Source organism: Scyliorhinus canicula, chromosome 4 (assembly GCF_902713615.1).
Source record: "Scyliorhinus canicula chromosome 4, sScyCan1.1, whole genome shotgun sequence".
In the NCBI taxonomy this organism is placed as follows: domain Eukaryota; kingdom Metazoa; phylum Chordata; class Chondrichthyes; order Carcharhiniformes; family Scyliorhinidae; genus Scyliorhinus; species Scyliorhinus canicula.
Genome location: NC_052149.1, coordinates 14,023,931 through 14,040,899, shown reverse-complemented (window position 1 = coordinate 14,040,899; position 16,969 = coordinate 14,023,931). Strand labels below are relative to the sequence as shown.

General features: G+C 49.6%; 1 protein-coding gene across 5 annotated transcripts in view; it reads right to left on the bottom strand.

Annotated features, from left to right (window-relative positions):
* Positions 1–16,969, bottom strand: part of usp33 (ubiquitin specific peptidase 33) — a 79,552-nt gene extending 62,583 nt beyond the window's left edge. For 3 of the 5 annotated variants that reach the window (XM_038793748.1, XM_038793752.1, XM_038793753.1), the window contains exons 1-3: positions 16,907–16,969; positions 8,380–8,511; positions 4,994–5,113 (exon numbers count right to left, since the gene is read on the bottom strand). In XM_038793748.1, coding sequence (XP_038649676.1) covers positions 4,994–5,074 — 81 coding nt within the window. In that variant the 5' untranslated portion in view covers positions 5,075–5,113; positions 8,380–8,511; positions 16,907–16,969. Of the gene's footprint in view, positions 1–4,993; positions 5,138–5,220; positions 5,293–8,379; positions 8,512–16,906 lie in introns of all 5 variants that reach the window. The other 2 variants (XM_038793751.1, XM_038793749.1) reach the window with 2 other exon arrangements.

The window sequence follows — 16,969 nt, the reverse complement described above, 5'->3', positions numbered from 1 at the left end:
ACAGTGGGGAAGAAGCTGTTTTTGAGTCTGTTCGTGCGTGTTCTCGGACTTCTGTATCTCCTGCCCGATGGAAGAAGTTGGAAGAGTGAGTAAGCCGGGTGGGAGGGGTCTTTGATTATGCTGCTCGCTTTCCCCAGGCAGTGGGAGGTGTAGATTGAGTCAATGTATGGGAGGCAGGTTTGTGTGATGGACTGGGCGGTGTTCACGACTCTCTGAACTTTCTTGCGGTCCTGGGCCGATCAGTTGCCGTACCAGGCTGTGATGCAACCCGACAGGATGCTCTCTGTGGTGATGCTTTCTTCCCCCCCCACACACACACTTACACACACACCCCTATCGTCCACAGGAGCGCCCTCCCTATCCATCAGCTCTCCACATATCCGCCACTCTCCCTCCCTCAGTGTCATCCTCGGGCAGCTTGTCTTGCAGCATCAGAGATGGAAGCTCCGGAAAGGACACCACCTCTTTTCTAACAAAGTCCCTCACTTGCAGGTACCTGAACCTGTTTCCTTTCGAAAACTGAGACACCTCCTCAAGCTCCTCCAGGCCTGGAAACTTTCCTTCCATAAACAAGTCCCTGAAGGACTCTATTCCCACCTGCCGCCACCCCCAGAACCTTGTGTCCAGCCCCACTGGAGCAAACCTCTGGTTGTCACATATCGGCGCCCATAGCGACAGGCCTCCCAGTCTGAAGTGCTGGCTACACTGGTTCCAAACCATCAACACTGATACCACCACCAGGCTCATGGAGTAACGGACCAGCGATAATGGCAGGGGAATCAACAACAGTGCGCTCAAACAGGACCCCCTACACAGCGTTCCATCCACCGCCCATTTCCTAACCATTGCGATGTTTGCTGCCCAGTAGTAATTCAAAAGGTTCAGCAAAGCCAGCCCCCCTCATCAATCCCTTTCCAGAAACCCCCTCCCCACCCGCGGGTCCTTCCCAGCCCACACAAACCTCAAAATCATCCCATTCACCTTTCCAAAAAATGACTTGGGAACAAAGAGGGGGAGGTTCTGAAATATGAACAGAAACTTGGGCAGCATCGCCATTTCCGCTGACTGTACACGCCCTGCCAAAGACAAGGGCAACACAACCCCACCTCTTGATGTCTGCCTTCATACCCGCCACCAATCGCCCCAAGTTCAACTTGTGCAGCTGGGTCCAACTCCGCGCCATCTGCATCCGGAGACAATGCAAACTCACCTCCAGAACGGTAACTCTCCCCAGCCTCCTCTCCCTACTCCTTCGCATTTATCAGGAACACCTCTCTTTTCTCCATGTTCATTTATATCCTGAGAAACGGCCAAACTCCCCAGGATCCAATCAAAACTCTCAACGGGTCAGGAAATGTACAACAGGAGTCATCTGCATACAAAGAGACCCTGTGTAGAGACCCCTCCCTGCTCAATCCCCCCCCCCCCCCCCCCCCCCCCCCCCCCCCCCCTCCAACGCGTCAGTGCCAACAGCTCTATCGCCGGAGAAAAAAGCACCCCTGCCTCGTCCCCAGGTGTAGACCAAAGTACTCCAAACTAATCCTATTTTTCCGGACACTTGCCTTCAGAACCTTATAAAACAGCCAAACCCAATCCACAAAACCCTGCCCGAACCGACACAACACTTATAACACATATGCCCACACAACCTGGTCAAAAGTCTTCTCCGCGTCCATTTCCACCACCATTTCGTGCCCCTCAGAGGGCACCATGTTAAGCAGCCTGCGTACATTCGGCGACAGCTGTCGACCCTTCATGAATCCCGTCTGGTTATCTCACATCACACAACTCTCTATCCGCAACACCAACAACTTTACGTCCACATTTAAAAGTGAAATTAGATGGCATGTTAGATGACACAGAAACCTGGGCAGCACAGCCAAGGTGAGTTTACATTATCTCGGGATTCAGATGGCGCGGTGCCTCCCAGCCTGCATTGATCCTACACAGTCCATCACCTCCCTCAGCCCAATCTGGGCCCCCAATCTCAGCACCGTTTCCTCCTCCACTCTTGGAAACTCCAGCTCGTCCAAGAACTCTCTCATACCCTCCTCCCCGGTCGGGGGCTCTGCTGATTCATATAGCCTTCGATAGAAGGCCTCAAAGACCCCGTTCTCCATCTCTGGCTCCGACACCACCGTGCCTCTCTCATCCCTCACCCTTCCAATCTCCCTCACTGCTGCCTGCTCAGGATGTCCTCAACATAATCTCAGACTCTGTTCCTGTTCCACTCTCTCCCTATGTGCCCCAATCAAAATAAATAAATCCCCCCCCCCCTTACTATCGCCCTCCTTGCCTCCCACAGTGTGGAGGCCGTGACCTCCCCTGTATTATTCAACTTCGAATGGCCGCCATCACCCTCTGACTGACCCCCTTGCCCGCCAGCAATCCCACATCCAGCCTCCACTGCGGCTGCTGAGCCACCCAGTGCAGCACGTGGTGAGAAACCATGATCACCAAATACTCCAAACCAACCACTCCCGCCAACAGCCCTTATCCAATACAAAGAAATCAATCTCTAGAGGACAGTCTTGATCCGGCTGTAGCCAGCCCTCCGCTTGTCCAACTCCACAGCCACGTACTGGTATATTCTCAGCTCACTTCCCTTCCAGGTGCACTTCTTACCCATTTCATGATTTTCTCTTATTGAGAAAACAATGCAGCATCACCACCATCGCTCTCAGCGGCTCCCTCACCGTAGGCATCTTCCTCAGCGTCCTATGCGCCCAATCGACTTCTTGGGGATGGTCAAAAATCCCCTCCCCATCAGCTTCTCCACCATATTTGCCACATATTTAGTGGCCTACACTCCTTCGATCCCCTCAGGCATCCCCATGATCCAGAGAGTCTGTCTCCTGGAGTGATTCTCGAGACCAAGGCAAGCCAGCAGCACGGTTCAATTCCCGTACCAGCCTCCCCGAACAGGCGCCGGAATGTGGCGACTAGGGGCTTTTCACAGTAACTTCATTTGAAGCCTACTCGTGGCAATAAGCGATTTTCATTTCATTTCAGCACCATCATCATCTCCGCTTCCGTTGAGGCCAGCTGGTCCTTGTACTCCCCCATCGACTCCTCCACCTTCTGGAGTACCAGGTCCTGCGCCTCCAGCCTCTGTTCCACTCTCTTGATAGCCGCCCTAAGCGGCTCCACCACTTAGCCAGGTTCTCTGAGGCCTCCTTCCTCTGCCACTGGAACTCGTTGTTCAACAGGCGCCGGAATGTGGCAACTAGGGGCTTTTCACAGTAACTTCATTGAAGCCTACTCGTGACAATAAGCGATTTTCATTTCATTTCATTTTTAAAAGGTTCACGAGATGCTCAGTATATCACAGGGTGGGCGACGATGCCTCAATTATTCTCGCGGTCAAGCTGCTGTCTCTGATTTTTTACACTCCTTGCCTGGTAGAACATAAACCGGCCCAAACCAGTGGCGTATTGCAATCCTTCAGAGCTTACGCACCATTCGCCAGCAAGCACCCTTCAAATTGGGTGGGGAAGGACCAGAAAATTCCACCTCAAGCGGGAACCACCAAATGTGTGACCACACACTCCATGGTCACCTATGGAAACCCCCCATTTATACTATTCTCAGCAGTGACCTGCAGAGTTCGGGCCTAACACAGAGCTTTCTCAATGTTTTTTTAACACACCCAAAACCCTGACACCCCCCCCCCCCCCCCCCCAAAAAAAAATCAAACGGCTATGAAGCTGCACCAAGCAGGCCAGGTAAAATCTGGAGCTCCGCACCAACCCACTGCACCACAAGCTGGCATGAAGCCAAGGGGCAATTTAGCGTGGCCGATCCACCTACCCTGCACATCTTTGGGTTGGGGGGGGGGGGGGGGGGGGGGGGGGGGGGGGGAACCCACGCAGACACGGGGAGAATGTGCAAACTCCACACGGACAGTGACCCCGGGATCGAACCTGAGACCTCGGCGCCGTGAGGCAGCAGGGCTAACCCACTGCGCCACCGTGCTGCCCAAAATTCATGGTCTTAACCGTGCCAGAAAAACAAAGGAAGCAAAAAAACAAACGATCGGTCTTCTCAGGAGATCTCAGACATTCCAACTCCTAGATCTCCTTTCCATGGGCAATGAGCTGAAATAATATTCAAACATGCTGAGTTCTGGCTCAGTCTTCAGCAGTCTCACTTCACACTCCGGATTGGACTGGAGCATAAAACCTAGGGCAGCAATCAATGCAGTACTGAGGGAGTGCTACACTGTCAGGTGTGCTGTCTATTGGATGAGACGCTGAATCAAGGCCCTCACTTTGATGGCCATGAATGATGGTATAGTTGGCACTTTTCCAATAAAAGTAGCAGAGTTCTCCCTAGTATTTACCCTTCATCCAATAACATGGTCCTTGCTGTGCACAAATTGGCTACCGCCTTTCCTACATTACAATAGTGACCACATTTCATTGGAGCAAAACACTGCAATCTGAGGTTCTGGAAGGTGCTTTCTTAATTCGAATTATCCCACTTCAGCAGGAGTGTCTGGAAGAGAAATCGGTGAACCTACACTCTACCAGGAATCTCATTCACAGCAGATTTATTTTGCGGACTACTGTGCTTGTAGATTTGACTATCAATGAATCCATATGCTGCTTTGACGTTTTCGCAATGTTATAAAGCAAGTCACCATTTGCATGCTGTCGCTGGCTCAGCGCAACTTTCCAATGGACAGCTGGGAGGGTCCGCATTAATCCCGAGTGCTGATCAGTGAGTCACAGTGCGAGGAGTCCAGGTGTGGCGAGGAGCAGACTCTCCTACAGCGGAACTGCTCATTGCCCTCCATACAACATAGTGGAAGAGGACTCGAGCAGATTTCTTGGCAGCAAGGGCCCCATATCTTCGCAAGGGAAGTGCGAACCATCAGCAAAAGAAAAATACATTTGCTGGTGTTGGAGGGCAGGTGGGTGGGGGTTGGGGTGACGGAGAAATTAATTGTTCCCGAAATCAGAAGACGACTTAAGCTAAAGGTGCGACTTACATGAGATTTCTCAATCAGTTCGTCTTTCGTTACTTCGCCCACTGATTCCAAATGTATGCAGTCACCAGCGAGATGCGACATCTTCACAGCAACACCCTCCTGCAGGCTCCGGATTCAGTGCTACTTACACAACAGTGGAAACAACTGCAGTTAAATAAATAGTGCTATTCTGAGAAGGATACAGCTGCCTGTTAAAAGGCAGCAGAGATTTCAGCAAATCGCAATACCTTGTGGCTGAAATAATTGCATTCCACTCGATGCGAACCAGCTAGCAGCGAGGCCACCACCTCCTGCAGTTTCTTAAAAGATCAAAAAGAATTGCTTCACAAATGATCCAACACCATACAGGATACTGCACCAACTTTAAACCAATGAGTATTGTCAGTGGGCTTATTTTTGGTTTTAAATATCACATTTAAGCCAATGCAGCTTTTGAGATTCTATAACATAAACATCATCATGAAGCTGTTTTTGTTTTAAATTTAGAGTGCCCAATTAGTTTTTTCCAATTGAGGAGCAATTTAGTATGGTCAATCCACCTACCCTGCACATCTTTGGGTTGTGGGGGTGAAACCCACGCAGACACGGGGAGAATGTGCAAACTCCACACGGTCAGTGGCCCAGGGCCGGGATTCGAACCTGGGTCCTCGGTGCCGTAGTCCCAGTGCTAACCACTGTGCCACCATGCTGCCCTCTGTTTTTCTTTTTAAGATGTTCTTACTTTGCTTCAGAAAAATGTCACAGCCTAGAATCTAGATTCACAGAACAAAGTTTGCATCAATGAAGCAGAAAGCGACCAATTCTAATACGCTTGTGCAAAGGTACGCAAGAGAATTAATGGCAGAGTGGTAATGTCACGGGACTAGTAATCCAGATGCCCAGTTTAATGCTCCGGGGACATGGGTTTGAATCCCAGCAAGGCAGCTTGTGAATCTGGAAGATAAGGTTAGTCTCAGTGATGATGATAACTTTCATCGATTGATGTAAAAATTAATTTGATTCACAAAAGTCCTTCAAGGACATCTGCCATCCGTACCCACAGAATCACATAATTTACAGTGCAGAAGGAGGCCATTCGGCCCATCAAGTCCGCACCGGCCCTTGGAAAGAGCACCCCACCCAAGCCACACGCCTCCATCCTATCCCTATTATCCTCGTAACCCCACCTAACCGTTTTTGGACACCAAGGGCAATTTAGCATAGCCAATCCACGGTAATATTTATGTGTGTATGTGTGTGTGTGGATGTTGCTCAGAGATTGTGTAACTAGGAGGCTGGGGGTGCTGGGCTGTTGTAGGGAGAAATAGGGAGAGCTGTAGGAAAAGAGGGAGAATGAGGGAAACGGGGAGAGAGAGCGCCTCCTGGGATCTTGCTGTGCATGCAACACACTGTAATTGCACCAGTGACCAAAGAAATGGTTCAAGGTCAGTAACGTACTGTCGAATTTTTGAATTAAAAGTTCCTAAATCTGTACACTGGAAAGAGAGAGAGAGAGAGACAAAGAGAGGGAGGAGGGAGAGAGATAGAGAGAGAGAGAGACAAAGAAAGGGTGGAGGGAGAGAGGGAGAGAGAGAGAGAGACAAAGAGAGAGGTGGAGGGAGAGAGAGCCACTGTTTTTAAATCCATCCTCCACTTGTGAATTTGGTGGGAGAGGGACGCGATTTGAAAGTTGTTTACGGTGAAGATTTATTCCTGGATGTCCTGAGTGACCACAATTCGGTGTCTTTCACTATTGCAATGGAGAGGGATAGGGCCGTTCGGCAGGGCCATGTTTATAATTGGGGGAGGGGTAATTATGATGTGATTAGGCAAGAATTAGGGAACATAAGATGGGAACAGAAACTGTCAGGGAAAGGCACAAATGAAAAGTGGAGCTTGTTCAAGGAACAAATACTGTACTGTGTGTCCTTGATAGGTATGTCCCTGTCAGGCAGGGAGAAAATGGCCGTGTGAGGGAACCATGGTTCACAAAAGAGGTTAAGTGTCTTGTCAAGAGGAACACGATAGCTTGATCTTGATTTCGGACAATGCTCGGCACAACATCGAGGGCCGAAGGGCCTTTTCTGTGCTGTACTGTTCTATGATAACCTGCACATCTTTGGACTGTGGGAGGAAACCGCAGCACCCGGAGGAAACCCACGCAGACACGGGGAGAACATGCAGACTCCACACAGCCAGCGACCCAAGCCAGGAATCGAACCTGGGACACTGGAGCTGTGAAGCAACTGTGCTAACCACAGTGCTGCCCAAAGGTTTCAAACATCAATTCACAAACAGTCCCATGAGTCATCTGCTCTGAACAGTCGCACGGTCCCCAGCTTTTACTTGTGTTAGTAAGTAGTGGTTAGCACAATTGCTTCACAGCTCCAGGGTCCCAGGTTCGATTCCCGACTGGGTCACTGTCTGTGCGGAGTCCGCACGTTCTCCCCGTGTGCGTGGGTTTCCTCCGGGTGCTCCGGTTTCCTCCCACAGTCCAAAGATGTGCAGGTTAGGTGGATTGGCAATAATAAATTGCCCTTAGTGTTGGTTGAGTGGGGTTACTGGGTTATGGGGATAGGGTGGTGTGGGCTTGGGTAGGGTGCTCTTTCCAAGAGACGGTGCAGACTTGATGGGCCGAATGGCCTCCTTCTGCACTGTAAATTCTATGATTCTATGATAAATAACAGGCAGCTTTGTGGCTCACTCCTCCTCTTTGTTTAATGTTTCTGCCTGGTTTTGTACCGGGACCGTACGCATGTGAGGCGAACATGAAAACCACTGCACTACAGAGACTGGCTACCCGGTCTGGCCCTACCTAAACGTGACTCCAGACCCACAGCAATGTGATCGACTCTTATCTGCCCTCTGAAATGGCCTGGCACACGGTTCAAGGACAACTAGGGATGAGCAAGAAATGCTGGCCTTGCCAGTGACACCCACATGGCATGAAAAATGAAAAACCTACAAATAGATATAGATAGAACAGTACAGTACAGTACGGCTCGATGTTGTGCCGAGCAATGATCACCCTACTCAAACCCACGTAACCACCCTATACCCGTAACCCAACAGCCCCCCCCTCTTAACCTTACTTTTTAGGACACTACGGGCAATTTAGCATGGCCAATCCACCTAACCCGCACATCTTTGGACGGTGGGAGGAAACCGGAGCACCCGGAGGAAACCCACGCACACACGGGGAGGACGTGCAGACTCCGCACAGACAGTGACCCAGCCGGGAACCGAACCTGGGACCCTGGAGCTGTGAAGCATTTATGCTAACCACCATGCTACCGTGCTGCCAAGTAATCTCATTTTGCTATCAAACTGCAAAGGAACAGACAAAGACCTTCACATCACCTTTTATTTAAATAAAAAATGGGGATATAGAAGCCAGTGGAACTTACCAAGTCCGAAACGATGAGCGCTCGGTCCTGGTGTGAGGAAACAAGTCACAGTGCTGGATGATGTGGTTTATGGAGGGTAGAGATCAGCCAGGGAAGCGTTGGAGAAGTCCAGCCTTGAAATTAGATTGCTATCTGAAAAGCAATAACGTGCAAGGTTACAGGGAGCGTGGTTAGGTAGAATGTGCTTTCAGAGAGCCAGTGCAGACTCGATGGCTGAATGGCCTCCTTCTGCACTGTAAAAGGTAGGCAGAGAGAGGCAGAGAGCAGGAAATTATAGGCCAGTGAGCTTAACGTCGGTAGTAGGGAATATGCTGGAATCTATCATCAAGGAAGAAATAGCGAGGCATCTAAATAAAAATTGTCCCATTGGGCAGACGCAGCATGGGTTCATAAAGGGCAGGTCATGCCTAACTAATTTAGTGGAATTTTTTGAGGACATTACCAGTGCAGTGGATAACGGGGAGCCAATGGATGTGGTATATCTGGATTTCCAGAAAGCTTTTGACAAGGTGCCACACAAAAGGCTGCTGCATAAGATAAAGATGCATGGCATTAAGGGTAAAGTAGTAGCATGGATAGAGGATTGGTTAATTAATAGAAAGCAAAGAGTGGGGATTAATGGGTGCTTTATTGGTTGGCGATCAGTAGATAGTGGTGTCCCTCGGGGATCCGTGTTGGGCCCACAATTGTTCACAATCTATATAGATGATTTGGAGTTGGGGACCAAGGGCAATGTGTCCAAGTTTGCAGATGACACTAAGATGAGTGGTAAAGCGAAAAGTGCAGAGGATACTGGAAGTCTGCAGAGGGATTTGGATAGGTTAAGTGAATGGGCTAGGGTCTGGTAAATGGAATATAATGTTGACAAATGTGAGGTTATCCATTTTGGTAGGAATAACAGCAAACGGGATTATTATTTAAACAACAAAATACTAAAGCATGCTGCTGTGCAGAGAGACCTGGGTGTGCTAGTGCATGAGTCACAGAAAGTTGGTTTACAGGTGCAACAGGTGATTAAGAAGGCAAATGGAATTTTGTCCTTCATTGCTAGAGGGATGGAGTTTAAGACTAGGGAGGTTATGCTGCAATTGTATAAGGTGTTAGTGAGGCCACACCTGGAGTATTGTGTTCAGTTTTGGTCTCCTTACTTGAGAAAGGATGAACTGACACTGGAGGGTGTGCAGAGGAGATTCACGAGGTTAATCCCAGAACTGAAGGGGTTGGATTACAAGGAGAGGTTGAGTAGACTGGAACTGTACTCGTTGGAATTTAGAAGGATGAGGGGGGATCTTATAGAAACATATAAAATTATGAAGGGAATAGATAGGATAGATGCGGGCAGGTTGTTTCCACTGGCGGGTGAAAGCAGAACTAGGGGGCATAGCCTCAAAATAAGGGGAAGTAGATTTAGGACTGAGTCCAGGAGGAACTTCTTCACCCAAAGGGTTGTGAATCTATGGAATTCCTTGCCCAGTGAAGCAGTTGAGGCTCCTTCATTAAATGTTTTTAAGGTAAAGATAGATAGTTTTTTGAAGAAAAAAGGGATTAAGGGTTATGGTGTTCGGGCCGGAAAGTGGAGCTGAGTCCACAAAAGATCAGCCATGATCTCATTGAATGGCGGAGCAGGCTCGAGGGGCCAGGTGGCCTACTCCTGCTCCTAGTTCTTATGTTCTTATGTATTAGTCAGCAACCGATGGGTGTGCAGATGTGCTCGCCTAGTCTTATGAAAGCTGGTGGACATCAATAACAACTCCACAAGGGGCTGGCTGGATGGAGGGCCTAAACTGCCTACTCCTCTTCCGATTAATATTTCTGAGCAACACGGGCAGGAAGACTCCCGACTATGCACTGCAAGGTTTGTTTCACAGGAACGAGATCAATAAGCTAGTTGAAGAGGCTTTCACAAGGTGAAAAGCAGGGGAGGGCGGGGGGTGGAGAACACTGTGGTCAGAGAGTGAGAAACCAGTGGACATAAATTCATCAGCGAAGGAGGGCAGATGATGCAGAGGGTTGTTTGAACATGGGAACATTGCACCAGAAATAATGGCATAAACTGAAGCTGTAGCAGTTTTTAAGTGGATAAAGGTTGAAAAAGAAAATGGATAAAACCCAAAATGTGGACAATTATTCCAGCAAGCTGGAATGTTCGTGATTTGATGAATATGTCCCAAAATTGATTCTATATTCAACCGGAGAACAGAATTGCTGCCTAACCTTATTAGGTAAAGATATTAAGGATCAGCTATGATCTGACTGAATGGCCCAATAGGCTTTTGAGGCTGTATGACCGTATCCTGCTCGTAAAAATATAGATATAGCTTAACAGCTGTCCTGGCAAAAGCTGTCGACTGAAAATCCATTTAAAAGAACAAAGATAAAGCGAAGGGAGACATTTGATTCAGTTGCAATGTCAGATTGAATTAGCTGGATCCACTACTGCCTCAGTCAGAAAGTTGGGGAGACTTGAGCACTGAATCACCGGAGCATGAGATTTAGGCTGACGTTCCAGTACAGTTCTGCACTGCCAGAAGCGAGCACCTTTGACGTTAATCTTTGTGCCTGTGTGGGTGGAAAAGGGAAAGGCAAGGCATATAATCCAGGAGGATGCGATAAGATCGCTTTTCTTCCTCCAAACTGATCTTGCGAAGCTTGATTCTTCAGAACTGCCATGCTGCTATAATAGACTATCTTCACACCCACTTGTTCCTATACACTCATAGTGCAAAACTAAACCACAGGGTTACAAAGCCAAATCTAGCATGGCAGCATAGTGGTTAGCACTGTGGCTTCACAGCACCAGGGTCTCAGGTTCGATTCCCTGCTGGGTCACTGTCTGTGCGGAGTTTGCACGTTCTCCCCATATCTGCGTGGGTTTCCTCCGGGTGCTCCGGTTTCCTCCCACAGTCCAAAGACGTGCAGGTTAGGTGGATTGGCCAGACTAAATTGCCCTTAGTGTCCAAAAAAAGGTTAGGGGTTATTGGGTTAGGAGGATAGGGTGGAAGGGAGGGCTGAAGTGGGTTGGTGCTGACTCGAATGGCCTCCTTCTGCACTGTATGTTCTATGTCTATGTCTAAATTCACATTCTCAAATGGCAGAAGTTCTCCCAGTGTGCTGACTAACATGTAACCTTCACTCAACATCACTAAAAACAGTTTAGTTCCCGCTTCTCAGCCTTTTGTCTCAGATCAAGCCCAGGACAAGGTGCAATGCCTTTTCTTGTCAGCTTGGATCTTGTAGGTCTCTCTTGTGGCGACCATGCATTGGCTTCAATTTGAGTTGGTTGTTTTTGGAGCAAGCAATGACATGGATTAAGGGTTCGCCCTGTCCACTCTGCGCATCAGCTTTCCAAGGATAGGGTAAAACACAACAGATCAGCTAGTCGACTACTGCATTTGGTGTTTGTGGAACCATGTGTGCAGATTAGTTGCCTGACTGCGCACAAAACAGCACCTACACTTCATCAACATCAACATATTTACATGGCCTATTAATATAAAAAAACATCTCAAGCTGCTTCACTGGAGTGCGAAGAAAGATTGGACATTGAGCCTCATTACGGTAGGTGGTCAATTTTTAAGAGGTAGGTTTTAAAGAGCATCTTAAAAGGTGGAAATAGGGGTAGATTATGATAATCTTTTATTGTCACAAGTATGAAGTTACTGTGAAAAGCCCCTAGTCGCCATATTACAGCGCCTGTGGTAAGCCAGTACGGAATTGAACCTGCACTGCTGGCTTTGTTCTGCATTACAAACCAGCTGTCTAGCCCACTGAGCTAAACAGGCCCAACATTTACGGAGGAGATTCCAGAGCCAAGAGCTTTGGCAGCGGAAGGCACTGTCACCAATGGTGGAGCAGTGAAAATTGGGGATACGCAAGCATACAGAGGAGCACGGAGCACTATGGGGCTGGAAGGGATGACAGAGATAACAAGGGCAAGGCCATGAAGGGGTGTGGAGTTTGAAAGCAAGAATCTGAATTTAAAGATCCCAGCGTTGCTTAACTGGAAGGCAACAAGCACTGGGGTGACACGGGTGTATGGGATTTGGTGCAAGTTAAGGACACAGGCAGCCACGGGACAGCCAAGTCTATGTGCAAAAAAGGCATGATATCAGATGAACGCAGTGGCAGAATCGAGTGATGTATCAGAGGTAGAGATAGGCAGCTTTAGTGGTGGCCTGAATATGGGGTCAGAAGTTTATTTTGTGTTCAAACACGACACCAAGAATGCTGACAGACTGGGTGGGCCTCAGACAGTTATCAAGGAGAGGGATGCAGGTAGGGGAAGGACCCTGCACTGGGATGAAAGGCAATGGGCTTCGAAAGCAGTTCAGTAGCTGCGACGTGACTTGGACTCAAGAATGCAAGGAAAGGACCATACAGCCTGTCAAGCCTGCTCCGCCTTTCAATAAGATCATGGCCGATCTCGGGCTTCAACTCCGACTTTCCCACCCGCTCCCCACAATTTTGGGGTCACCTTTTTCTATTTAGAATCAGAAGCGGGCGCTCTTACTGCAACTTTCCAGTCTGCAATCCAGCACGCAGAAAACTGACATCTGTCACTCCATAAAGGAGGGTCTAGTTGATCATCAAAACAAAGCTAGTCTTTGAATGTTTGCGAGACCGATATCATTTTTCAAAGGGTCAGCGTAGACTCGATGGGCCGAATGGCCTCCTTCTGCACTGGAGGGTTTCCATGATTCTATGAACACAATATCTGACTTGTACTTGTATAACGCCTTCAACAAAGTTGGGGGGGGGGGAAAGAGAGAGAGAGAGAGAGACGACGACAATGACATTCCAAGGCTCTTCAGAGGGACATTGCACAACAAAAATAGACATGGAGTCAGAGGGGGACCAGGGCAGTTGATGAAAAGCTTGGTTAGAAGGTAAGTTTTTCGAAGGTGCTTAAGAGGAGAGGTGGAGCATCGTGTGAGGAACTTAAGGCCCAAACGGTTGAAGGTACGATGGAGTAAATGGGAGAGGAGGCTGTGCGAAGGGCAGGAAGAATGCGGAGTCCTGAGAGGATTGCAAAGAGACAAGGATGCACAACGGACTGACAAGAACAAGTGGTGAGTCAGAGGGGTCTCTCGCTACAGCTAAAGTCCAATAGTCAACTATGCAGCTTTCATACTGGGCTGGTTTTGCTCAATGGGCTAGACAGCTGGTTAGTAATGCAGAACAAGGCCAGCAGCGCGGGTTAAATTCCTGTACCAGCTTACCTGGACAGGCGGCGGAATGTGGCGACTTAGGGGCTTTTCACAGTAAGTCATTACTTGTGACAATAAAAGATTACTATTATTGCATGATGCAATTTTGGAGCCACTTAACACTGATGCTAATATTGCAACGTAATTCCATCCTTTGTTTGCAAAATTGAGCTGAAAAAATAAAATCTCTTACGCCAGTTACCATTGCTTCACCAGCGCTAATTTAATAGGCTCTCAGAGTTGAGGGTCCTCCCCTCCCAGGCAGAATCATTATTTCAGTGGCAGATCGTGATTATAGTTGAAGAGGATAAACAATTAGGTGGCACAACATAGGCAGGCCCCGATAAATCTACAGTAGTGGCATTCCAAATGTTAAACCACTGTGTAGTCACACAAGGAAATGAACAGTAGCTTCCTCCCAGGGCAGATTAGGTGACGCACTTGTGTGCTACTGAGCTAGGCACAGATCTGCTTCCTGATCTCGGCTGAGTATAAATGCCATATCATCAAAATCCCCACAGGGTCCACGATTTCCAATTGTCCTTGGTGGCGAGCAATCCCTTAGAATCAGCTGATGACCCGCCACTGCTCACTGCCCTGGTTGAGAGGGTGAAATCGCATAAGTCTGCTGCCACCCATGGACCTGTACCCCAGAATGAGTCAACACCTTCACTAGAAATGAGAGGTGGGAAGGGAAAGGATGGGATGGGGAGCGGAACTAGCAAAGATAACAAAGTGCTGACTTCTCCGATAATCAGCGGTTCAAGAATAACATTTCCACTGATCCACACTCCATTGAAATTTTGCTCCTTGTTCCTCTTAAACCGCCAATAATCTCTTCTGAACATTCCAGTCCTCTCCTTTTTATTTTCACTCCCTCAAATGTGTCACCTAATAGGAATTTAGCCTGCCATTTCTTAATCATTCCTCCAACCCTGACACTTGCAAAGCTCAACCTTGTCACTAAGTCATCTCTGAAACGCATGACCTCCATCTAGAATGACAAGGGTAGCAGGCACAAGGGAAAACCACCGGATCACATGCGGTACACAGCACAGGCCATGTGGCGTTTATGTCCCACTTGAGCCTCTGTCCCTCTTTCTTCATCTGAATCTCCTGTAACCCCTCCCCCTCAAATCCTTGTCTAGCTCCCCCTTAAATCCATCTATATTATTCACTTCAACTACTTCCTTTGGTAGCAAGTTTCCTATTCATCCAAGTCACAACCGTCCCTTCCTGAACACACACTGCTGCTTAGGCAAAATTCTGGAACTCTGGAACTGTAGGAGGGTCTTGACCACATGGACTGCAGCAGTTCAAGGCCCGCCAAGCAGTTCAAGGCCGGCCATTACCTTCTCAAGGGCGACTAGAGAGAAGACAATAACTGTTTCCCTGGTCAGGGTGTCCAATACCCCCAGAATGAACAAATAATTAATCCCACCTAATCGATCAAGCCTACTCTTCTCAACCTTGGTGACTTCCAAGTGCCGCTATGTTGAAAGGAAAAAGGAAATTGTAAACTGACTGAAGGCTCGGGCTCCAAGATACATCGGTCAAACTTCTTATCATTAGCAGAATCATTCCTCTTTACAATCCTTGACTGAATTTAAAATTACACAAAGTATTTATCAGCCAGGTGAGTCTGATATGGGTATCGGAAATGTTAAACCCCATATTGATGGTGCTTGCATGATCGACAAAAATGGCAGGTTATTTTGGTTTCAGATGGAACTATTTACAGTCCGACCAACTGATTGTCTATGGTATATTGCACCTGTAAACCGACAGAAACAGAAATAGTGCAGAAACGTTTTAGATATGGACTTGGGACTGCGTGTTAAGAATAACTGTGAGGCTATTAGCAAAACTATTATCATGGCGCTAAATTGGACAAACTTCCAACGGCTCCACACATACAGTTAAATGTAGAAATTCAGAAGTTGCCGGTCGATTTGCCCTGCCTCGCCACAAGCTTCGATGCACCTGCACTCCGCGGGTTAAACCTACTCACCATTAAACGCACCAGAAAAACTTAGGGCTGGTGCATTCAAATGTCAGCAAACATTTAATAGCACAAGTCTTAGTTACTGCCAAGTAGTCTATCCAGCACTGAAAACTTAACCTGGCATGTGCTGGGTCTCACTTCTTTCAGAATTCAATGATCATTGGACAAATGATCTCAAGACCTCACAGGGTGGGGGTGGGGGTGGGGGGGGGGGGGGGGGAGAGAGAGATGGCACAGGGGGGGAGAGATGGCACAGGGGGGAAGATGGCACAAGGGGGAGATGGCACAAGGGGGAGGTGGCACAAGGGGGAGGTGGCACAGGGGGAGATGGCACAGGGGGAGATGGCACAGGGGGAGATGGCACAGGGGGAGATGGCACAGGGGGAGATGGCACAGGGGGAGATGGCACAGGGGGAGATGGCACAGGGTGGGGGGAGATGGCACGGGGAGATGGCACAGGGTGGGGGGAGATGGCACGGGGGAGATGGCACAGGGGGAGATGGCACAGGGTGGGGGGAGATGGCACAGGGTGGGGGGAGATGGCACAGGGTGGGGGAGATGGCACAGGGTGGGGGAGCTGGCACAGGGTGGGGGGAGATGGCACAGGGTGGGGGGAGATGGCACAGGGTGGGGGGAGATGGCACAGGGTGGGGGGAGATGGCACAGGGTGGGGGGGAGATGGCACAGGGTGGGGGGAAGATGGCACAGGGTGGGGGGAGATGGCACAGGGTGGGGGGAGATGACACAGGGTGGGGGGGAGATGGCACAGGGTGGGGGGAGATGGCACAGGGTGGGGGGGAGATGGCACAGGGTGGGGGGGAGATGGCACAGGGTGGGGGGGAGATGGCACAGGGTGGGGGGGAGATGGCACAGGGTGGGGGGGAGATGGCACAGGGTGGGGGGGAGATGGCACAGGGTGGGGGGGAGATGGCACAGGGAGGGGCTATGGCAATGGGGGTCCTTCAGAGGGACAGCACAGGAGCGATGGGCTGAATGGTCTCCTGTGCCGGGTGATCAGTGTCTGTCTGTCTGTCCATGGGCACGGTTAGCACTGACTGCATTTATCGGCTCTGAGGGTGGCTTGGGTACGGGGAGGGGGCGCGGACTCGAGCTCCCGGCTCCAAATGGGCCGAGTCCGGCTTCTGTCAGCATCAGGCCGATGGCCGGCCCCGCATCCTCACCGGGCCGCCGCCTCTCCCGGAGCCTTCTCACTCCCACACAGGCTGCATCCCTCACTCCACCCGAGGGCACAGTGAGGGACTGGGCCTGAAAACTGGGGGTCGGACTGCAGCCCCGCTCCCTGGTTCACACTCACCCGCTCCGCGACCTCCCTCAGATGAGCGCCTGCCACTGACTCAGCCCGGCGCCGCCCCCCGCC